Source organism: Catharus ustulatus, chromosome 5 (genome assembly GCF_009819885.2).
Source record: "Catharus ustulatus isolate bCatUst1 chromosome 5, bCatUst1.pri.v2, whole genome shotgun sequence".
NCBI lineage: Eukaryota > Metazoa > Chordata > Aves > Passeriformes > Turdidae > Catharus > Catharus ustulatus.
Genome location: NC_046225.1, coordinates 42759005 through 42784824, shown reverse-complemented (window position 1 = coordinate 42784824; position 25820 = coordinate 42759005). Strand labels below are relative to the sequence as shown.

General features: G+C 35.5%; 1 protein-coding gene across 5 annotated transcripts; it reads left to right on the top strand.

Annotated features, from left to right (window-relative positions):
- The first annotated feature begins 595 nt into the window (after positions 1–595).
- PDLIM3 (PDZ and LIM domain 3) lies at positions 596–24609 on the top strand. 5 transcript variants are annotated; one of them, XM_033061094.2, is made up of 8 exons: positions 608–1584; positions 6866–7017; positions 8493–8577; positions 13577–13764; positions 17314–17577; positions 20074–20201; positions 21325–21436; positions 22678–24609. In XM_033061094.2, exons 1-8 carry the CDS (start codon positions 1492–1494, stop codon positions 22865–22867), a joined length of 1212 nt encoding a protein of 403 aa, XP_032916985.1. In that variant the 5' UTR covers positions 608–1491; the 3' UTR covers positions 22868–24609. The 5 variants fall into 5 exon arrangements, with proteins under 5 accessions (XP_032916988.1, XP_032916985.1, XP_032916986.1 ...); XM_033061095.2 differs by lacking the exon at positions 13577–13764 and adding an exon at positions 14201–14268 and having other exon boundaries at positions 609–1584; XM_033061097.2 differs by lacking the exon at positions 22678–24609 and having other exon boundaries at positions 596–1584; positions 20074–20173; positions 21325–21430.
- The last annotated feature ends 1211 nt before the right edge of the window (positions 24610–25820 follow it).

Genomic DNA, 25820 nt, shown 5'->3' with positions numbered 1-25820 from the left:
GATTTGCAATCTCAATATTTGAGACTGCCAGTGTTCAGAGAAAAAGAAAATTCAAACTGAACAGGAAAGAACTCTTTAAATGAATACATGTAATATATTATTCATTTCCAGCTACAAATCAAACAGACTACAGGATTCACTAGGAGGAGTGAAAAAAAAAAGAGTACCAAATATGCAAGGTGTCATATCTGTATCAAAACAGATAATCATGGAAGAGGAGAAAAGGTAAGATACTGAAGTACTACTTGGTGAGAAGTTCTAACCTTGAATACACACAGTGTACTCTGTCAGGATAAACTGTATAGTGGCAATATTTTGAAGGCATAATCTGACTCTTATTTAATTAAACCAATCTCAAAATGTTAGGACATACCAGAGTATATACACCACTCAGAAGGAAAGAGAGGAATTTTTCCTCAACTTCAAAATACACAAATGTATTTGAGTTACCAAGACTGATACACCACTGACCTAGACACCTGCCTTATTTCTTTAAACGTGCCTATCTTCCTTCACATTCCTAATGCTGTGCCCCTACCAGCTGACTGTCACCCACCCGGCAAGCTCTTTGTGATACAGATACCCTTTCTGAAGGTTTACTTTCAAAGAGTCACTACTATGTGTTTGCTCTGATCAGGATGTGAATTATACTTCAATAATAGAGGACATCTTTGAAATATTCTTGACAAGAACACAGTTACAAAAACCTCTGATGAACACTTCTACTAGCAAGCTACAAGTATAGGACAACTACCTTTAAAAAGCTAAGATTTCTACAAAGGAAAAAAGACATCATCACCTAATACTGCATTTCTCTTCCACAGTATGAGAAATATGTATGACATCAGTCCAGATTTTTCAAGGCATTAGGATTGGTGCATGCCATGGTCTCAAGTGACTATCTAAAAAATGCAGCTGAAGCGCTGGGAGGACTTTTTAATGGAATAAACTATTACATTACAAATAAGACAAGATGTGAAACAAGACCTTGAGAGGGAAATCTCCTTATTAGTATTTCTGTTTACATGAACCAGAGTCATGTACAAAATCAAAGCATTGCACTGCATAGCTGAATCAAACAGCAGCAACATAAACAGCGTGATATCAAGTGAGCAACAAGGTTGCTGTAAGAAGCCAGAAGGACGCTGCATCCTGAAGCTTACTGATTGTCGGGAGCTGAGGGCAACACTAGAGCAGCAGATAAAGTTGATGCATTTGTTGTAAACTTTCCAGCATTCAAGCTTTACTTGTCCGAGTTTGATACTCCCCTCTGTGGGTGGAGAAGCTGAGGGACTGGCTGACGTCATCCAAAGAGTAGGGATAAAATGCAGTGCCCACAGCTCTGGAATGAGTAAAACTTCTTAGGAGGTATAAAAGGTCGGCTGCTCTGTCTGGCAGGTGCTCTGCTGAGAGCAACCTTCCTCCTTATAGCTCAAGTCCTCACACAGACCCAAGGAAAAAACAGCAGTAACCAAGGAAAATCTGTCCACAATGCCACAAAATGTTATTCTCCAAGGACCGTCACCCTGGGGATTCAGGCTCTCAGGAGGAATCGATTTTAACCAACCTTTAATCATAACCAGGGTATGTACTCTTTCCATTTCCTTTCTATTTATTCCATTTAATAGCTGCTGCAGATTTTTGTTTTTCACTTTTCTGGAGTTCAGAGATGCAGTCAAAGCTGTGAGTAGATTAAAAAGTAGCTGCTAGTTCTGAGGAGAGACAGCTGAATGCTAAGAGTTTTTTACAAATTTTGTGTGACATGTTTCTGTGATTGGTCTGAGACTTTAACTGCCCTTCTAATTAGGTCTCAAAATTAAATTCAAGTGCCTTGGCTGCAGAAAAACTCTGGCATGATTTCCCAGGCTTCCAAAATAACATTTAAACCTACTAAAAGCAAGACCTCACTTTTATGCTTTCCACAACTAGCCTCTCTGATTGCTGGGGGAGAAGCCTGCTTGGCAGCAGCTTCTCATGCCTGGGAGATTGTGCTTTGGAGATTAATCTGACTCTTACTTAGTTAAACCAAGTTCTGTTTATTGCCAGCAAAGGCAATGATACCTGTTTTTATATATCTAAAAGTTTTCACTTTCATGAATGTTAAATGAGTGAGCTATTAGAAAATTATCCAGTCCTGCATATGAGAGAGTTATTTGGTGAGTTTTGTCGTATTTAGAAACTAAAAGTTTACCTCACCCCCCTCCCCCAATAAATGGCAAGAATGTGAGCCTTCATTCTTTTTCATGGATTTTGAGATATTAGCTGCAATTTAAGACACTAGTGGCTAGAGCAGTGTAGAATACAACACACTGTCAGCTGCCCTGCATCTGCAAATGTGGATCTGCTCAGAAAACAGGATATATATTTTGAGAATTTCTATATTTTGAAAATTGTGTTCAATGCATATCAGGCTAGAATTCATTCTCCTTATATTTTTGCTGCTTTTCAGGACCTTAGACATCCCAAATATGTGTTCCATGAGCCCCCAAATGGCTATGGGGTTTATTTGTTTTATTTTTTCTATTTTTTGTTTAAAAAAAAGGTTTACACTATGACTCACTATATACACTATGCCTGGTACTGAGTAAACATCAAAAGCCTTGAAGGATGGATACCACTAGTGATGTCTTGCAGTAAATGTGCTTCCAAACAAAAATCAGTAGAAAGTTTAAGGAGCATCATTTTACATATTAACTAGTAAAAATTAACTTAGTCATTCATTCCGGATTTATAGAAGCATTAGAAAAAAATTATTTATGTTAAATAGAAGTAAAAGATGCTATTATTTAACTGAATGTGGTTACATAACAAATACTCAGAATATAGCAAAGCCTTTGGAGAAACAGGAGACAGAAACACTGAAATTAAAAAAAAATCTCTGGATATTTTGGGGCCTTCATTGCCTTTTATGGGCCTCTAAAAGAAAAATAGTTTCCATTATCTCTAATGAAAAATATTTTAGCGGTGTCTGGTTTGTATTTTCTTTGTGTTTAGATTAAGTGCAATGAAGTTTAAAACTGCAATAACAAAGGATGTTACTATAAATATAACTTTCTAAAGAATAAATTACTTTGCAGTTGACTCATACCTACCAAGTGCCTCACAAGACATAAGCCACTGGTTTCTGGCATATTACAGAAAGGCTCAAAATCACATTTTAAGTACAAAGAAATACATATCTATATAATTTTATATATATGTGAAAAAGGGCTATATTTGCTTAGCTCAGGCTTAGGAATATTAACAATTAATTTATTTAAAGTTTGTAATTTTGTTGCCATTTATAAGAGTCCCTCAATAAGTATTCATGCAATACTCCTTAAGAAATAGAAAACATTTCAAAAGATTCACCAGTCTTACCTCTTGGGCCCTAGGTAAAAGGGGCCTTTTGTACAAATTATCAAAGCAGCCCATTCACACTAGGTTGAACTGCTCTGACAAGAAAAAACTAAGCAATAAATTGAAATTATTTTAAAATATATTCTAAATAAAATAAGTGAACAGGTGCTGAGATTGGTTGGCTATGTCCTTGGTCAACAAGAGACAGCTTTTATTGGGACTTATCAAGAGAGACAGAAGACATAAGAGATCATTATCCACCTGTCTAAAGAACAGATGTCCCTTCAAAAGCTCAAGTGAAAATCATTCTGTTGTTTTGACTGTTTCAAGCAAATGCAGAAACTACAGACCATGATCACTGGAGAGAGGAAGAATAGGAAAGGAGTAAAAATTGACATATTCAAATTACAGTCAGAAACAATGAATTAACTACAAAGGCTGAAAACATTAAAATCCTTTGAACTTTGCATGGATGCAAAGAAATTGCATTAATGAAACTGATTACAGGAACAAGTGAAACTTGTGCAGTTTGGAGAGAATGGTAAAATATTATCAACTCTAGATTTAAGTTCTATTTTATTTTTATAGAGCTTTACCAGTCACAATGCCAGTATTCATATTAACTCAATTTTATGTTTAGCCACTCTGTCTGCAGACATTCACAGTTCTCTTCAGAAAACACAGAGCGTGAAATATTTATGATGGTGTAACATGATAAGATTCACAGGTCTATTATCAGATGCAGAGAGGATTTCTTTAAAGTTTCATTGCACACATTTGACCCTCATGTGGTTAAATAGTTAGTCCGTGACAACATCTGAATAATCAACATGCATTTTTGTGTTTATCTAAATCCAAGATACCCAGGATGCAGGAGTAGCAGGCACACCATGCAGACATGACCTGAAGAGCAAGGCAAAAATTTTCCCAAAGCAACACTAGAATCTACCTCATGAAGCCAGAGTGAGTAAGCAACAAACACTACAGTCACAACACAATTCTAAGTGTTCAGAATAGACAGTTAGTGTGTCACTAATAAGCCCTTAAGAAACAGTACCACTTACATTATTGAGGTACCCATAATATCAATATCATACCCATGATATCTTGCACTGCACAACGTGGTCACTTTCTATAAAATGAAGTCTGCAGGGCAGGTGCCTGGGCATGTAGAGCTCAGCACCCCCATCAAGGTGTTAAGGCCCAAGAGACACATCTCAGAAGGTTGGCAATGATCAATTCTGCCAAGGAATAGGAGATACAGACTCCTGTCCCTTTCCTTCCTTGCTCCCACCAAATGATGGTAACCCCATTCAAACATCTAAGTGGTATCACTGCAGCTGCTGACAACTTATAAAACCCAAGGGATTTAGCAGCAACACAGAGCAGAGCATGTTCTACAAGCAGTAGAGCTGCAGGGGAATGTACTGTGCTAGGCAGATACTTTATAAGGCAGGATCATTACCTCAGGGCTTTGCTGCAGTATGTCACAGGTACAGTAGATGATTTGTTGTGACATGTGAAAAACAAAACTTGCAGAGTAACCTCCATCAGGGTTTTACAAGCTAATTTACTCTTGAGAGGGGACCAAGAATGGTTGGTTTACCCAGTTAGGTATTAAAGCATCAAAAGTCACATTGGAACATGAGGAATTCTGCTGCAGTTTGTCATTGCAGACATATTCACAACATGCTAAGCCAAATCAGGAACAATTCAACGTTGAAGGGAGAAGAATGATCATACCTCTAACCCTTGTCTTATTATAGTGGTGTAAGTGGTCTCAGTGTTGATCATTTACACTTTCAGCTGTTGAAGTTTGAGAAGCAGACAATTTTAGAGATTTCAGACTTAGAATTTAGGAACAACTTCCTCAATTCATATTCAAACAGATTGTTCAGACACCCAAACACTTTGCTAGGCACAAAACACACTAGTCCCTTCTTTTGAAAGGTGAGAGTGTAAAAGTCTGCAGCCGGCCACAATCACCCCTTTGGAAAATTTGCCTGACTTGATAATAACACATGCATTGTAGTTTGTTACACTCATATAAAAATAAATTTACATGCAGCAATGCAGAATAAGAGCTTACATAGCAATTTGTTTGATCATTCAGTCTCATCTAATGGTGATAGAAAGAAGAGAGAACAACTCACCTTCATTGATTTTTGCCCTTATTTCAATACTAATATAGTGCAACTCATATTAAAAAGAATTTCTATTTGGCTTTTATGTTGACAGTAGTGTCCCCTTCAGAGAAAAGTCTGCCAGTTTCACCAAAGCTGGGGTTCAGAACATGCTGGAAGTACACTGGGCAGCTTCCTCTCTTCCTTTGCTGGAAAACTGAGAAACACCAGAGCTGAATGATGTCTCCACAGTGTGTTTTCCAGTCAAGATAACATGTGCTTTTGCTGTAGCAGAACCCATAGTGAGAAAAATTCTCTCCAATAGCTTTTTAATGTAATATATGCTACAGAAGAAGAACTGCTTTGGAAATAAGACTATATTGAGCTTTTTTTTCCTTCACACAGGGATTCATTTACAGTAATTTCACGATTATAAGCTGCACTTTCGGGTGTGGACCAACATTTTAGTCAAAATGGTGTGGCTTATAATCGTGAAATTACAAGTAAGAACAAATAGGTAGCTAATGTTACTTTGCATGACCCAACTTGTCCATCTGCTGTTTGAGAGCTGAATTTCAGAAGCTTATGGGCTACATGCATCAATTTCATGTTGCTGTCTAGGTAATTGAGAGTTGCCTAAAATGGCAATACACCCATAAAGGACAGAAATCCCACTCAGTAACCTACAACCCACTGTGTATGTGGTATGTGTAAGTGTTGTGGTGGCAGGAGAAGTCACCTTTTGCAAATAGAGGCCTGTTATTCTAGAACAATCTCTAGTAACATCTAAAGTAATGGTTTCTGTACGATAGTTATTTTAAAGCAAAATTATGTTGCATTTCAGTTATTTTCAAAACCAGAAGTTTGTCAACTAGACAAAAAAAGAAAAGCATAGGAAGATAAGCTTAGGGCTATTTCTGTCAATGTCACAGATGGTGGTACATGTGCATAAGGTATGAAATGAATTGCACCACACAGACCACCATGAAGGATCAGCGCCACTGTTACTTAAAAGCCATGAGACTTAAAGCTAAGCACTTCAAGTTCAGCAACACAGTTTCTTACCAGTTCTTGTCTACTACTGGTGTTGTGAAGGGGAAAACATAAATTTTTTTTCAAGCAAAATATATATAATGGCAGTGGAGAAAGAAGATTTAAAGATGAGTTACAGTAATTACAGAAATCAGAGTGGAAACTAATGCAGAAATGTGAAGGCAATTTCCATCTAATTTGGAGCTATGATGAATAAAACATTCATACGGTTTCGTGACAATAGAACTACATAGCCTTTGGCAAAATACCTCCCTCATCCAACAGGAAATAGGGAATGTGATGAAGTTTATTTTCTCTATCAATTTTCAGGCATTCATGGTGATTAAGCAGTTACATTTTGGTCTTTTCAGATTACACCTGGAAGCAAGGCTTCAGCCGCCAACCTGTGCCCTGGTGATGTTATTATAGCTATTGATGGTCTAGGCACAGAGAACATGACACATAATGATGCCCAGGAGAGAATTAAAGCAGCTACACATCAGCTTTGTTTGAAAATAGAGAGGTATGTGTACACGTCTGCCTATTTCTGAAAGAAGACACTACTCAATCAACAGTACAATTATTATGTGATGTAACTTTTTGAAATAGTTTGAGAAAATTCCCAAGATCCTTAAAATTACAAGCAACCACACCTACCTCTTAAACTTCAGATCAAGCAAGAATCCCCAGAACTCATTTCTGTTGGTACAAAAAGAACAGCTTCACTCAGGTTATTCACACTGTGGTTCTCCTGACTGCAAAAGTCCTCTTTTTGCTGTCAGTAAGCAAGCAGTTCTTCATGTTCTAGGGAAATAATAAAATCCTCATCTCTGTCAGTTGTTCAGTGACCTCTCTGCTGTAACACTCCCTCAGCCACAGGTGCTTAGGAGTGAGTTTAAAACCAATCAACCACTTTGATCACAACATATTAAGCCTAATAAAGGATTCTCAAAGCAGTGTTCAAAACAAAACTGAGAAACACTGTCTCACCTAAACTGCACTAATCCAGGAACTTTTGTGTTCATTTCTTTCTACTAGAGCCAGGAAGAGAAACAACTGCAGCTTCATATCTCCAGCTGAGTTTGCTCAGCCTTCAGTAATCAGAATCACTTGGCACACTCTTTCAGCTGTCTCCAAAACTAAGACAGGGCTGATTAATCTGAGGCTGTCATGGAGGCACAGCTTTCTATTGTAGCTGTCTACAATATTTCTTTTGAAATTCAAAAGTGTTTCTTTTGTTTTTTTAAGTGTTCTTGAATTACTAGAGCACACGCCATAGGTAAAAATTCCTTCTGTAAATTCAAGGCTCTGCTACAGATTGATATATGCCATTTAACAACTATCTTGGGAAGGCAGTTTCAAGATGTGATAAATGTATATATAACAAGCAGCACCAGATTCATTGACATTACTATTATGCTACTTTAAAATTAGCTGCCATATATCACTTAGTCAATGAAAACAGAACTGTAATTGATATTTTTGTGTTTGTTACTTCTGCCTACGTGACAGAAAGAATCATCTGTGCAACTTCAATTTCCCCTTGCACATACTTTGCATACTTGGATTACACTTCAACATTGAAAAGCAGGCTTGACATGGAAATTATGGTCTTTAAAGAAAAAGAAATTGATGTTTAGGACTATTACTAATATATTCAATTATTCATATAAAATATTCAGAAAACCCAACATTCATTCTAGCAACCATTAAAAAAGTAAAACTAAAAAGTTTGGTCAACTTACATCAGAAAGGCACTAATTTCCCTTTCCTTTTGCGTTTGGTAACTATTAACAACCTACTTCCCATTGTTAATAGTATACTTTTTTTTTTTAAGTAAATACATTCTATATATATTGGTTACATATCATATTTTTATGTCAAAACACTAAAAAAGCACAGAAAAAACCTACAGATTTACAAGCTGCCTTATATTTTATGGTGACATACACAAGTCTATAGGAATTCAAATTATTTAAATTGTGCCTTTCTTTCTAGGGCAGGAACTAAATTATGGTCCCCACAAGTTTCAGAAGATGGCAGAGCACATCCCTTCAAGATAAATTTGGAAGCTGAACCTCAGGTATGGACTGTGAAAAGTTACCTAACCATTTCCATTTGCCTTTAAAAACTCCAAATAATCTCTCTTGTCGTCATTAAAATTCTTTAACAAGAACTTCATCCATAATCACCATGATTATGACATCCAGGAACACCATTTTAACTGACTCAATATTTTTGATTTTTCAGCTATAACCAAAACAAAACATTAAGAAGCTACAACAAATTCTCATTTTTCTTTAAGAGTCTATATATCACCATAGTTTTATTATGGAAATAAAATATGTCCTCTTCTTCTGATACAGTTTAAGTTGCTTTTTTAAGAGATTCTTCATCATATGAGGAAGTTCTTCAATCAGGAATCAATATCAAGTACCTAAGCAATGAATTAATGAGATCACAAAATTCATTTTGATGTAGTCAGTTAAACAGAGTGATCCATAAATGCTGGATCTCTTTACCCCCATATGTTTTTATACTATGCCACAGAACTGAAGTTTACATATTCACACAAGATCCATGTACTGGTCAATAAGCAAACCACTCACCACTTCTGACTAGGAAAGTCTTGATTGGATTGCAAATCCAATCAGTTAAAAGCCATCTCTTTTTTCAAACTCAAAAAAAGAAAAAGCTACTATGAGTCAAAGTCTTCATATTACTAATAGAGAATTAGCTACCTGCTTACAACTAGTCCTTTATTTCTTTGTCATTCCTCTTTAACCTACATAAACATTTGCTGTTATCTCAAGAGCAGGGAGGGAAGAATATCCTGCTGTTCTTGGAAGGCCAGGTTCAAAGCAAATATGTCCAAGTATTTATTCTGTGATATCCTAGGAAAAAAAATTGTAAGTCTAGGTTCCATTTCAATAAACCCTGTGCAATAAATACTTCCACCATTTCTGTTTTCATGGAGATGCTCCCAAACATGACCACAACATTTCAGTGTTACATTTCTCTCTCTTCTTTCTGATCTAAAACTATTAAGTGATACTGCAAGCTCCATCAGAAATCAGATAGCCTCTTCAGCAGCAGGAATACTATAGTGAAGAACCAAAACAATTTTAAATGCTTATTGTTGTGGAAGAGCTGGGATGCACATTAAATGACTAACAATGGAACAAATTCATTAAAATGCTGTAGAGAAAACCATGCAGGCATGCATGACACAAGAGTAATCCCTCTGCATGAAAGCTGCATTCCTAAAAAGGACAGTTCTTTAAAAATAGATCACAAGATTTCACTAAGTGCTATTTGGCAGACTACTGAAAAGCAGCCTCCATTGGGCAATCAGAAAAACTGTTTCTCCTAGATTGAATGGCCAGCCTTTTCATTTAGTATATCTGTTTTTTGCTCCTAGGAAGTTCAGGAGTACTGAGTATATTTAATAAATATTAGGCATGAGAAAATTAGCAATGCTTGCAAACAATTACACTAAACCATTCCTGGAATGTTTTACATTTTAGATTAAATTCTTCCATCACTCCCTGTGAAGTAAAAATACATACAGCCTATTTTTCTACAATTACTGGAATTTAAAATTTAGTTATAATACAAGATGCAGCAGCATGTATACCAGTAGAGAAAGCAGTAAAAAGTTTCTTGAATCTCAGATGACAAATTTTTGCACAACTACAACCTGTGCTGTCCAAGTCTTACAAGAGTTTGCTGAATTCCAGCAATAAATACAGGCACTGAAGCCAAGATGAAAGGAGAAAAATGCAAAAGCAGTAATGTGTTATTTCAAATGTAAAACTCTTTTATCCAAAAGTATTGCATACATTTACTGGTGTGCAGAAATGGAAAACCACTGAATTCTATTTATATAATAACCAAAATTACTCAAAAGGTCACAGATCCTTCAAATGTATCAGATTTTTTTCACTCTCATCAAATTTTAAAATTCCCTAAGAAAGTTGAGAAATCAGTTATTTAAAATGCATTATAAGCCAACTAAATAACAGTAACAAATAACAATTTACACAATCCTCTTAATAAGTATATAATTCAAGTTTGTAAGCTAATAAGAGTTACAAATTAATGGAAACCCTATTTTAAATTGTTCAGCAATGTGGCCAAATGTTTGGCCGAAGAATGCCTACTTTAGTATCAATGCATGAAAATTATTCTACAGATGCATGGAGATGGCTGTGTGAAACCTGATAAACAATTAAATACTGTGCCTACATACAGCTATGGAGCAAGAAACCTTCACATTGTAGCAAATTTCTGAATCAGCCAGAATCCCCCAAGAGCCATTTGGAGACTTAAACAGGCAATTGCCAGAGCACAGTGAAAGCTCTCACTAGTTTTAAATCTGGGAAGAGGAAACTGAGGCAATAACCCTAATTTACAGCAATAAGTGGCTGACTGAGAGTCACACTTGAAAGCTACACATTCCCACATAAAAACAGCCACCTATTCTGATAGTCTGCAGCAACCTATAGTGTGATGGATAAATAATAGGAAATAGCAGACCACTTGAAGAATTACCAATACAATCACATTGTATTCTGAATAAAAGCGATTTAGAACATGAGGTTCTCAACAAATATAAGTAGAAAGAGAAAACAAAACCATGTAAGTGGCAAATTGTATCATAAAAATATTTTAAATGCTTTTTGCTACATTGTCAATGTAAAATAACGCAATGACTCATAAATGCTTTCTGTTACAATCCCTTTAACCTAATTGAAAATAATTTTGTATTCATTACCACAATTTCTTGAATTGTTTTTATTTGAACTTATCTTTCTTACTTCTATCTTTGCCTTTGAACATTTTGTTCCGTTAGACTAGACTTTTGGCCATGAAAGAGATTATACATTCCTGGGAGATATACTATGCATGTAGATAAGTACAAAAATCTAAGAAAAAAACAACTCATTGTTCTAAGACATAAGTTTATAGTCTATTACTATTTATAATCAACTTTTGAAACAATATAATTGTGCTGGGCTAGTTTTGAGGACCTAGCTCTCTTTATAACAGCATTCAAAGATAAATAGCTTAGTCACATGATACCTCCAAAATGTACAGCAATTACCCCAAGGAGTCACATCATATAGGCTGTGATGGATCCATTTCTACAGGCTTTTGGTGCTACATTATTTCTATTCCTAATACCTGTATCAATGTAAAACAGTTGGGAAAAAAATAAATTAAGTACTGTAATTCTCCAATATTCCTTTTAAGAACTTCCAGTTCTCATTTAGCTTTTGAACTAAAAGAGGACTTTTCACAGATTCAGTGATATCAAATAAACACAAGAGCTGGACTATTTTTTGCTGCTGTATGTTCTTTCACTGACATTTTATATTAATTGATGAGTTATAAAGAAAGGAGAATTTAAGTCTCACTAACTGCAAATACTTGTTCACATCTTTGACATTGTAAACATGCTATTATGGAGCTTCTGTTCATTTCTCTATGAGAAATGAAATATGGGGATGAAATTACAATGTTCTCAGTTGGTTTTGTTCATTTTGTATCATTCATGGACTTGAATCAATTTTAAGTACTTTGACATTAATATCTTTCATTAAGTAACCATGATCCTAAACTATTAGATTATTACCATTTACTAATACATTTTGTTAACTGCAACTCCGTCCTATCAGACAGAAAGGACTTGCAAGTAAAACCTTTGTGCTCATTTATCTGATTACTGCTTTCAGTAGCCTCTTAAAGTGCAATGCTGCTAAACATTTTCATTTAATAAAACTGCGTTTTACTGTTTGCATTTTCTGTTTGCATATTCTATATATCCATGACTTTTCTTTAGTCTGATCCTAAATATATTTTGGAAACTGTTGCATAACAATTGTACTCAAACCCAAGCCTAAACTGGAGAATTGGAAAAGATTTCTATCAAAATTGAAATATTAATGACCTGTGCTATCTTAATATTGCAAGTTCAAGTCCCTAAAGAAAATACCAATTCAGGCTGTAGAAACCTATTTGTCAGAAACAAAAGCTTTTTATTCCATGTGGATGGAACTTCAAATACTCTCACAGCACTGTATCCAAAGAGTGCCACATGCCATCAGGACAGGGTGATGGACTGCAGCAGTTAATGTTCTTCACCGACTGGGGTAAAAGGAAAAAAAACCCTTAGCAGATGACAACATTATTGTTTTTCAAAGTCTCTATTTCTGAGGCTGAGGACTGGACCTGAGCTGGAAGGGCCTCAAAGGACACTGTAATAAATTTGCAGAATACAAATAAGTGAATTTTCATGCAGTCAGAAATCTTTCTGTTTCCTGGCCAACCACTTCAGAAGGACATTTTAAGGTATCTGAAAGATTATCAGAGATTTTATTTCCAGACTTTATCCTTTTGAATTCCACAAACTGATGAAATTATCCTAGCCAGTGACAAAAAAAAAAAAAAGTATGGCAGAATATGGGCACATAGGCAGAATGATTTAAAATGTATCTGTTTCTGGGTTTTACTTATTTATGATGATTTCACATTAAATTACAGAGCAGTGCAATTTTTATATGCTTTAAAAATTAAATTCATTCAGAAGAATGTCCTCAATCTGATGTGTGTTCAAGATTTTATTTCAGTTAAAAGAAGCACTAAAAATTATGTGTTTTCTAGGTAAGACACAATAAAATCATACTTTTGGAAGTCCCTCTTTCAATATGTGATGAAAATGAAGAAACTAGAGATTAGCACTAAAGCAAAGAAATTAAGATAAGCATACATGAAATGTTTCAAAAGAATAATGTAAATAGAGTCAAATCTAGTTACCAATATGAAAGGTCACTATAATATTCATCCCTCCCATTTCTTCTAAGCTTTCTGCTTGCATGGAGGTGGGAAATTAATGTGTATGGCTCAAGCAATATATTCAAAATTCATGGAAAAATATAATATGCTTGCACCAGTTAAAAATAACAGAGTTGCAAAAGTAAAAATGCAGTTATTAACAATACTAGTGTTGTCAGATTTACCCATTGCTAGCTTTGGTGTGCATTGTAGCTCTGTGTGTTTTGTCTGCCTATCATGTACAGGAATTCAAGCCTATTGGTACGGCTCACAACAGAAGGGCCCAACCTTTTGTTGCAGCAGCAAATATTGATGACAAAAGACAGGTAGTGAGCTCCTCCTATAATTCTCCAATTGGGCTCTATTCATCTGGCAATATTCAAGATGCGCTTCACGGACAACTGAGGGGTCTCATTCCTAACTCATCGCAAAAGTGAGTATTAGTATTTACTTATGATACATGGCCATTTGTGGTATATCATTATCTGTTCTGTTTTCAATTTAAAAGTCCAGCTCTTGCTGTTTTTTTCTGAGAATCAGGAGACCATTCATTATCCAAAAAAAGGGGTGATCAAGGAAACATTTTTTTCCAATGCCAAGACCTATCTATTCAGCAATGCTGCAGGTAGCTAAAATTTGCCCTCTCTGTTGGGCTGCAACACTACCCTCCAACCTTCTCACCTGTAACTGCACTTTACTCTGAATGTTTCTGAACACTCCAGTGATTGTATTTTGAGCACCAGGCATGAACAAACTAAACATGGTTACTTCATGGTTAAAATTGCAAACACTGTTAAACTAGAAAGCATTATGAATGAATGAGCATTTGTAGGCCAAAGAAAGCTATTTTATCTCTTTTTTCTTTACAGGATATCAACTACTTTGAACACAAGCATAATATACGGCCCAAACCTTTCATAATCTCAGGCCGAAGCAGGTTATAAACTTTGAGTGCTGTGCTGGATTTGATGCATGGTGTTATTTTTTTAATAGATAGATACTCACCATTGACATTAATTAATCATTCTGATGTATTTGAAAATTACTTACAGTACTAGATAGCCTAATGCTGAAATTAAAAGCAAACAAACAAAAAGAAGTACATGGTTGACTTTCAGAGCTCAGTCTTGAAATTCAAATTTCTCTTTCCAAAAGAAAGTAGACCTACACTCCCATCTCAGTTATACTGCTCAGAGTCTGAAGTAACTACATGATTCAGTTTACAGCACAGCACCAGATATTGTACACTTACAGGTCTTTGGCACTGTGAACTTCTTCTGACCAAACTCGGTGTAATTTTTAACATGCTAAAGAAAAGATAGCTACATAGAACATATTTATTACATATTACATATTACATATTACGTATTACGTATTATGTATTACGTATTACATATTAATAAAATATTGCCTACATATAAATAAAAGATAGCTAGAGTTAGAATCTAGGCCATTCAGAGATTTCAATTTGCATTTCAGCAGACTTATTTCCAGAGGGCAATCTACTGCTGAGCTAAAGTAGGAAAACTGATGCCACAGATTTGTAAAATTTCAATGCAGAAAATCTTATATATGTACATCCATCATTTTAGTATAATAAATCTCTATTTTAACTAGTGATGAAATTCCTCACTACTGTTGTCATTATTAAACTGGGGACAAAAACAATGCAAACTCTGTGGCTAAAAAACACATGGCTCAAAAGGGCATGAGGGATCAAATATATTGTGATGTGATTCTTTATCCTTTCTAGCAGTAGCAGTTTGTGGGACCACCAGGTACCTCACAAAGCTGGCTTTGGGACAGCTAGGTACCATTTTACTAGATGCCTACTAGATTTATGAGTATCAAAATGAGTATCAAATGAGTATAAATCTATACTAGATTTATGAGTATCAAATGAGTATCAAAAGCCTAGTCTCACAATTCAGAAATGAAAATTACACAGTCCTTTCCATGAAAATGTTGAAATAAATGGCCATTTACTAGCATATAAGATGAAGAAAATAAACTGCAAAAACTACCCCGACAGCAATGCAATAAATTTAACTTCAGTTGAGCAAGGTCTGTCCAGAGTTCTAGCATGGAGGAGGTCTGCACTTGCAAACTGCAGAATCTTTGACACAGGGTGTTACATCTACAAAACCTGGTTGTCACAGATTTTCTACTACTCTTTCATCTGTTTGCCTTAATCCACTGCTAAACACAGCAAAAAACAAACCACCGCCTCAGCTCTAAATATCCCTTTAGGACAGACAGCAGAGGCTAAATAGGACTTTGACTAAAAGAAGATATGATTGTGGACTGTGGGTTTAAGCTAATGGACTGGACATTGGACAGAATTTTTGACTGTGGTGAAACTAACTGGAAATTGTATTTAATATATAACTATATGTTATTTGTTTTTTACCTATAATATTTAATATTATTTTGGCTTCATGTGGCGAGAGCAAGAATTGTGATTTTTCTGGTCTTTTTGTGCTACATTCCATTTACTAACACTACCAGCACTGACTAAACTTATTCTACTGCAGGATCTAAAGGTGGTACTGTTTCCTCTAAAACAAAATATTGCAAATATGTATGTTGTCCTGTGACTTTTTGGCTGGCTCATGCTTGGTTATGATGCACAACTATATTTGCATTATGGCTTGTCTACCATTTCAGTAATGCTTTTGTTTGACATGTCTTTGATGAAAAAATGTGTATTTCCCTTTAAAACTTTGAGAAAGTGGTCCTGCACAAATTCTGCTTTGAATCAAAGGGAGAATTTTGGGTTTTTTGCTCCACCCAAGAGTAGCTACTGGGCAGAGTTCTGCACTATCAAACTGGGAAATAGAGCATTGTCCCAGGTTTACACAGCTTGGAAAGAACTACCCACAACCAAGATATCAACCTGAAGGACAGAGATGAAGCATTTATTGTCCCACAGCTCAGAAAATCACATAAATGGTACCAATGGCTGTAGAAAGATTTAGATATATGCTGTTACACAGCAACAGCAAAGAAATATCCCATAACAAAGAAAGCCTCTGAGGTACTATGCAGACAAGATTGAAGTGATCATAATAGTGATACTAAAAATGACTTCAGGTCTAATATTCACATTATTTTGCTAATCTTTTTCCAGGTATGTTGAATTGGTGTAGAGTTACTTCAGTAATGTCAAGCACCACTAAATTTTTTTTTAAGTGTATGTCTTATTTTTTTATACAGAAATTATATGTAAAATCTACTTCAAAAGCAGTAAAATTAAGTCTTTGAATATGTACCCACTGTTCTTGTGAAGGACCACTTTACATTCTACTGGAAAACACTGTACTTTAGAAAAGCAAAAGTAAGCCTGGATGTTTTAGTAAAAATATTAAAAAAAAAAATTGTTAACCTACTTTTAAAAGATTAATAAATATCTCAGTCTAGAATTTAAGGAAACTTAGGAAATGCCACATGCATTATTTTACACTACATCATAGTAGTTTAAGGCAGTGTAGTGAGAAGATTGTGAGGTACAGAACTGGAATGATGTGTCTAGGATCCTTCCAGTGCTGGAGGTGTTTATTCTGTCTCTGACATGGACAACTCACATAAACTTTGTTCTGCTACCCTTTTTATAGATGCAGAACAAGTAATTTTAGGGAGGCTTAATTATTCCTGAATAAAACCTAGCATTAAAAATGTAAAATAATGTTATATACTGAATTATTTCATCTATCAAAGGATTTTTACTATGTTTAAAGAAAATGCATGCCAGAATTTTAAGGACTGCTTTATATCTGACTTTGATACGTTTTATAGGAAAGCTGTCACCAATGACTACACATACTTTTGCTTTTCTCTACTTTCTGTACTTTTGCTTGTTGGAGCTTGTTCCATTTACACTTTCCAGCTCTGTTAACATCACCGTACCCCTGTCCTTTTGTCTTGGTTCTCTGCCTTGCCATGCACACTGCACCTTTCCTGCACTCTGACCACGAACACGCAGTGGATGCAGCACTCCTTCGGGGCTGGACTGTGGCAGTGGGCGCAGCACCCCCTCCTCAATTAGCACGGTCAGCTCCATCTGCCCCACCGAGCTGAAAGCCGTGTCTAAGATGGCCCCCAATGTTCCCCTGGAGATGGAGCTCCCCGGTGTCAAGATTGTGCACGCTCAGTTTAACACACCTATGCAGTTGTACTCAGATGACAATATCATGGAAACACTGCAAGGCCAAGTTTCTACAGCTCTGGGGGAAACCCCTGTCATAAGGTAATTAGAGCAGCATCCATAATATTTATCAAGATACAAATTTCAAATGTACCAAAAAATAGTATCACACTGCTTCTATGAAAAAGCGGAAAAGGGTTAGAGAGAAAGGAAGTAATTTAAAACCAGTCAATATTTTCACTAAAATATTAGTCATTTCTAGGTTTTAACCTAAAGTATTAAAGGAGTCCTTCAGAACGTACAAATAAATATTTCATAGATAATAATCTTGGAATTGCAGCTAATAAATAAAAAACCTATAATACTACCTGGACTATTAGCTGACTGTCCACTCCAAATCAAGACTTTGATTCCTTCCAAAATTTAAAACCTTTTTATTTCTATTATATTTATCTAATAATTATTTAATAATTTCCTCTTATTAATAATTCATAAATTAATTATAAATAAAATTTATTTCCACTGTTGAAATTCAGATTACGAAGATTGGGAAGCATTATAGATGGTTATAGTGTTCTAGACACTAAACTCCCATTCTAGACAACTTATTCAGTACAACTAGCTCCTGTACAACAGACAGAATTTATTGTAGGCCTACAAATCTCTGTCTGACTTATTAATTTACTCAGTGCACAACTAAAATCAGGTAGGCACCTTATGTGTATTGATAACTATGATTATACAATAAAAAGTTTTAAAGCACTAATAATATTTTTCAGGAGACAATTCAGCATTCAGGTTGCTTTACCTTGGCATAATAGTAACCTATTTTCCTGATTTACAACAGTACTTAAGTTAATAATTCATAATATGTATGGTGTAAACTAAAGCTATTTACTAGTATTTTAAATAAGCAATAATCACTGGCACCAACGAGCCTTCTTCAGCACTTTGCAGAATTTGCCTGCTACTAACAAAAGACCCTGTATTTATATAAAAGTACTTAGGTACATCCTATCTGATGAAAACTGTAGTTCGTGAAGTCTTTTCAGAGCGAAGTTATTCCATTGCTTGAATATTTATGCTCAATCAGAACAATCAGAGAACAGTAAAAGTAAAATTTGCTGTTTCATTATTGTGGAATAATGGATTAAGCCCAAAGTAATCAGATTTCACACTGCCTGTGACATCACCAGTTTGAGAACCTACTCTCTACACAGGTTTGAAATGTGTCTTGCTGGGGATGGTTTTCACCATCTATGCATTAAGAAATGTAAGACAAGAGATTTGTGTCTGGGCTTTTTGCCTTCTGTATGTAATGGCATTATCACTTGTTTAAATTACATTTAGAGATATTTTAGTAAAGAGGAGAGAATTTAGGGACTGAATTAAACATTGCCAAGAATTGTATAAAGTACGCTACTTCTATTCATCAAAAGTTTCTGACAAGAGCAACTGGTAGTTTCTTCACCAGCTTAAAGGTGGCTCAAAGAAATCTACTGATTGATGAAGGTCTAAAGACTCACATAAGCAACAGGCATCACTGTCCAACTGCTGCTGCTCTTACTGGGCCATTTGGCAGCTTGCATGTTACCCTGGGAAACCATTTGAAGTAAAACCCAGTCTAATTCTTTATGGGCAGTAGAAAGCCAGTTGCAATAGAAAATTTAAACTGGACAGACTTACAAATTCAGTCTAATTACTGTCAGTGCATATAGTCCTCTACTCTTCCTCTCAACTACTTAGGATGCCATTTATCATGAAAATTTTAAAATATTCACCAGAGTTTAAAATGCCATGAAATACTCTCAGTAAAATCTTTCTCTCACAGGTCATTTGAGATTCAACCATCAACTGCTGTTTGGATGATAAATCACTTTATATTTTTAGCATAACATTGCTATTGCAAAAGAAAGCCTTCTCTTATTTTTATTAAATGAAGAAACAGAACTTCCATTTTTCAGTATTCACCTTACAATGTTTCCTATTTTGCAATATTTATTTTCCTCCTTTTTTTAAATCTCCATTAAATATAAATCTTGTAAATTATTTTATGAATAAGAATTGTTTTAGCCAAATAATCACTACATTACCTAGTGATCGAGCTAACTTAAAAGTCACATTCTCCCAAAATATTTGACTGGTTAGGTTTTGGCTGACCTTATGCAAAGGCATGAGCTGTGATTTTAACAGCATTCTTGAGGGCAGCTGCTGCAAAAAAAGGAACTTCTGGATACCATAGCAAAGAACACCTGGTAATACAGCAGATGATTACCGGAATGAAACTACTTTGAGATTAAATGGCCTTTTCTCAAATGCCAGTAGAGCCAAAATAGTAATTATGGAAATACATTAATGAGTTTCTATATTTATTTTTCTAACAATTGCACTGATTTAACAGTTTTTAACAATTGCACCTTTTAGATTAAAAGGAGGCTATATAAAGCAATGTTACCTGGAAGAAAGTTTCTCAGTAGTTGTAGGACTGCATTGCCTTTATGTTTGTTTCCTGAATCACACTCTCTGCCTGGTAGACAAATTGCTTTAGCGTTATATTTGATAAATTGTTTTTATCTGCTCTTCCTCCCTTTAATACAGTGACCCATCTCCCAACTCAGTGTCTCAGTCTGATGTGTACAAGATGCTGCACGCCAACCAGGAGGAGCCCAGTCAGCCACGCCAGTCTGGCTCCTTTAAGGTGCTCCAGAATTTAGTCTCCGAGGAAGGTGGTTAATAACAACATATTCTACCTGTTCAAATAATTTTACAATGCTTGTGGGAGGGGGGAATCCATGAAGGAGATAAGATTAGAGATACAAGAATTTCTGAAAGCCCAAATCATTCCAGACCTTATAGCTACCACACCAGTTCCTGCCATTTCCCCTGCTTGCTTGTAGAGCAAGCAGTCTCCTCTGTGAATAGAATGCAGATGTTGATCACATTTTCCAGAATCTCTCCTCAGATTTTCAGATCTTTATTATCCAAAGTTGACTTTGACTGAACAGTAAAGTTTATCTATGAGAATTTTTGGGACAAGCTGCTTATACTCATGACACCAAGAAAGAAAACACTCTCTTCACATCCAGGAAAAGAGGAATTTAAACCAACTCCTGAAATTCCCTTTAAAAACTATTTCCTCTTCATTCTAAATAAAAACTGAAGAAGACAATGTAATTTACAGTAATATTTTCTTCAAATGAATAAGTTTTAAAAATAAAATTATTAAAGGCTTCAAGTTTGTTATATTTACAGTAAGCATAAAGAGCAAGATACAACCAAAATTAATCTAAAAGGTAATATTTAAAATTTTAATGTTTATATATCAATATTTAATAGAGAAGGAATAAAGACATCTAATTTTCTACATATATATAATTGTGCGATTTTACTTAGCATTTTCTTGTATTTTGCTATTATCTTGTATTCACATCAGGTTACTAATCTTTCCAATTTGTTGTATGGTTAGTTATATAAATAAGAAGCTTTCTGATAATAGGTCTTGATTATGTCATGTTTCTATGTTAAAGTCCAATCCTTTTCCCTCTCAGCTATATCCAAGACGTACTCTCAGAGAATTAGGTGATGTCCATGAGGCAGAGAGTACTGCATATGCAATCTTTTTTGTACTTGCTTTTGCCTACAGCTTACACAATATTTCTCCTGATTCCAAAGAGGTGGAATCTGGCCTACTGAACTTCTCTAGTGAGACTGCATTGTTTGTTCATTTAAGTGAAAGCCTGTAAATGCATCTAGAAGTGTATGTACAGTACAGAAAGTGCAGAAAAGTACTTAACTGCATCAGATGGTTTCATATTAGCCCGTACATAACAGGATTGTTTTGTTTCTCAGATGGGCGCCCTGTGGGAACAAGAAGTGTGAAAGCACCTGTAACAAAGATACCTACCGCCATGCCTGGTGTCCAGAAAGTGCCACTGTGTGACAAATGTGGGAGTGGGATTCTGTAAGTTGTTTCTTTTCAGTTTTAGAAATCCCCAGCTCAAGCACGCATCCTCCTCAAACACCACAGCAAACTACAGAAGTGTGTTCCCATAATGCTTCTAGAGAACAGAGATATAAAAATATATTGTTCTAAATGTCAAATTGTTACCTCTACCTTCAGCAATTTCAATACAGATTATATAAGTTTTGACAAAGTACCATTGAGGTCTTAATTGAGATTTCTCAGGACTTTTGCAAGTCAACCATCAACAAATACATAATGAAATCAGCAGTTATTCATGCTGTGTCAGGCTGTGAATTCTCAAAAATTTCTTGCTAATGCAAAGCATCCTTCTCCCATCCCAGTGGGAGTATCCAGAAAGCTTTGTGGACCTGTTTTAAAACTATCAGATTTCTACCTGATTGGCATTCACAGAATTCACAGAATGACTAGGTTGTAAGAGACCTTCAAGATCATCGAGTCCAACCCATGCCGTAACACCTCAACTAGACCATGGCGCCAAGTGCCACATCCAGTCTCTTATAAACAAATCCAGGGATGGTGACTCCACCACCTCCCTAGGAAGACCATTCCAGTACTTATCACTTTTTCCTAATATCCAACCCTAATTTTCCTTTGACACAGCTCAAGACTATGTCCTCTTGTTCTGCTAGTTGCTACCTGGTGAAAGCGACCAACCCTACCTGCCTGCAGCCACCTTTCAGGAAGCTGTACAGAGTGATAATGTCACCCCTAAGTCTCCTTTTCTCCAGGCTAAACAACCCCAGCTCCCTATTAACTTCACGAACTTCAGCAAAGAAAACACAGACATGAAAAAAAAGCAATGTGGTTTTGAAAGTCATTCCGTCACTCTTTTGATAGGTTAGGCTGTGCTTTCTATCTTGTAACCAACTAACATGTTTCTTTGAACTCTTCATTTTCCAGTGCTTGTGAACTGTGATCAACTCAACAGCATTTTATATCACCTACTCAAACTCAACATCCAACCTTAAATTATAGAGTAGTATCTAAAACCACAAGGTGAATAACTGTAAAGCCTTAAAATAAATACCTAGAACATACTTTCTATCATAGAATCATAGAATGGTTTGAGTTGGGAGGGATATTAAAGGTCGTATGGTTCCAATCCCCCCGCCATGGGCAAGAACACCTTCTAACAGACTGAGTTACTGCAGTTTCCCCTCTCATTTTAAATTCACACGAATTCATTGGGGCTTTTTCTTTTTGTTGTTCCCATACAGAGGGACAGTGGTGAAGGCACGTGATAAGTACCGGCATCCAGAATGTTTTGTGTGCTCTGACTGCGACCTCAACCTGAAACAAAAAGGCTACTTCTTTGTGGAGGGCCAGCTCTACTGTGAAGCTCACGCACGAGCCCGCATGAGGCCACCGGAGGGATATGAAACAGTCACGGTGTACCCAAAATGTTAGCCTTGGGTTAACATACAAATACATGCATGCACACTAAAAGCCTTTACCAGCTTAGAAATGCAGTACAAGTATCAGGACTTCTGCCTAAATCCAAAGTAGAAGCTTTTAAACCTTCCCCTGTGGGATTCTGAGAGAGGTGGAAGTCCTTATTAGCCAGCAATAGCATATTATACCAGCAAAATTCTGCTAAAATACTGTTTTTGAAACTGTCAATGTAACTCGAGGAAGTACAAACTAAAACAGCTCTCCTGGAATACAGAAAGTGAAACAGCTGAGGTATTACATGAATGCTACAGCATTATGTATACATATATATACATATAATATACATAAGTGCTGTAAGCAAGACATTTTTAACATAAAATTTGTGCAACCACCAACACCATCAAAGTCTTACAGGCTGGGCCACTATAAATACAGAAACTTGACAGATCATTAGAAAAGCAGTTATTTTACATGTTTAGTACAAAACAAGCAGTTGTTCAAGTCTGCTGTTACTCAACTAGCATTAATGTATGCCCCAAACATGTTTTGCTTACTTTGCTCTGAATTTGGGGTTATATATGCCTTAATTTTCTGATGCAGCAACTATGATAAAAAATAAATGTCAAGTCACACAAAGAAATGGTTAGTATAATAAAGACTGGTTAGTATGAAGCAAAGCCAAAGTTCCACATTGTCTTAATGATTTTGAAATTATATCAACATTCACATCACTTTGCAGAAAATTGTTCTGAGGCACGCACACACATAAATTGGGTCTTTTTTTTTAAAAAGGACCTCACACTCTAATAGGAATTCATTGTGAATTGAGAATGAAAGCAAATTTTAAAACTTTTTTGCAGAAAATTATACTGGATTTTTGTATCTCCATCTTTCAATTTCCATAATAGAAACAATGGGGAAATATTATCACACTATCTTCATTGCTGGTAAATTAAAGCTTGGAAAACTCTAAAAAGAAATGTTAATTAAAATATGCAATGGCAAGGTCTTTTATTGAAAAAGCCTATTGAAGTCCTAAGGAATTAAAAAAAAAAAAAAAGCTGAAAGAATATGGGTTTGTAATCAATTTCTGAAACTTTTCAAGGACTAGACTGCTTTCTGGTAGGTACCAGCCACATAAACACACCTAGCTGGCAAACCATACTTCGCACTTTTAGAAAATATCAAAACAAGTAAAAAATTCTTTTTTGGGGTGTTTTTAACCCACCCTAAAGGAGAAAAATATACAAAATTTTATATCAAGTTCACAAGACTAGCAAAAAAGTAACAACCCGGTGACAAACAATCTTATATACTTTTCTCATTCTATAATGTAAGAAGCCTATAATGCAAGCAGAATATGAAATCAAAATAAGTTATATATACTTTAAATTTATTTTAAAAATTAACAAGTCCCAAAGATTTAAATACAATGTCCATGTATTCAAAGACTTTTCAAAATGTCTTAAAGTATTATTTCAGAACTCAAAAGTTTTAAAAATGTGCGTGTCACTCCATTTATTACTTACATTTCCATATCAAAAGCAGAGATTAAAAAAAAATGTGCTGAACCCTTTTCAAGGTTAGTTCCTGAATTATTTTTGGGCACAAAACATAATTCTGCTCCTCAGGTATCATGGAGGGAATGTGTAGTATTAATATTTTTCCATTGATAAAGCTCATAAATCTGAAAATCCTTTTGAAAATAAAAGTGTGCATAATGTCTATTTTTACAAACTTAAAATGTCATTGGTGTTTTAAAATATCTGTTTAATGTTTATGTCTTTGTGAAGTAATTAAAACTAAAAATAAATCTACTACATGTGATAAATATTCTGTGTTTCTTTTCATCTGGTATGAAAAATGAGGAAGTGTGAGTGTCAAGTGACTTGACGGCAACAGAGAATCAGATTTCAGTCTGAGAGAGTAGCACACTTCAGACAGATCAAATCCCTGGCAAGAATGAAAGACAATTTTTATATTAGGCATTTGAGTACAGTTGAGTACAGGGCTTTGTAAAACACAATGACATCATGTGCTTCCCACACTAAAAACTCAAAACTGCCCTCTTTAAGACACCAAACACACCAATTGTAAACGTGGGGAAACTCTTGGAAATGCAGATACAAGAAGTGTTAGGAAATCACAGAACATGATCTGATGCTAAAACTCTGGGGTAAGTTCAGCGGTATTACATCATCACGTAGTGCTATTTTGAAAGGTTTGAAGCTTGGATGTGGCTTTGATAGAATCAGAAGGCAAGCCTATCTAATTGCAGGTACTGATCTATATCCAAACCCATACAATATAACATCAAGTAAACCATGATTTCAGTTAATGCAGATCCTGACATCTCTGATCCTGATACAGGAGAAAAATAGGAAATCTCATCCCACAGTCACTTCAGTCTGGGAGAACTGAATATAGTTTTAAATGTGAGAAGAAGATACATCAGCTCCCTCTATTGCATCCTCAAGGTTGAATTCTTTATCTCAGTAGGGTGGCATCCGTTCCTGGCACACAAGGTGTCCACTTAAAGATCTACCCACTTTATCTTCTGGCTTCAACATAGTGTAGCCAGTCAATCATGATAGTAGCTTAATGCTACTATGCCTCTCAGTTGTGCCTAGACTCTTACATATATTACAAGCCAAAGGCAGGCATGGCATTTATTTTTAGCTGGAGAAAAAGGTAGGAAGTGTGACCTCACATGCTTTTCATCTCAACTCTTCAGATGTTGATCAACAAGTGTGACAAGCTTTCCCTAGCTATGCTACTGCTGCATAAACAGCAGGGCTGTTCTGGGAGATGTTAAAATTTTATAAGAAATTGCAATACTCCAAATGAGGAAACCAAGAATTACTTCTGAAAATACATAGATTAATTTATATGTTGCTTTTCAATCAATTCTTCCAAGACAAATGCTTTTGGTCTTTTAAGTAATGCAGTTTTCTTAAATATCTGAAAT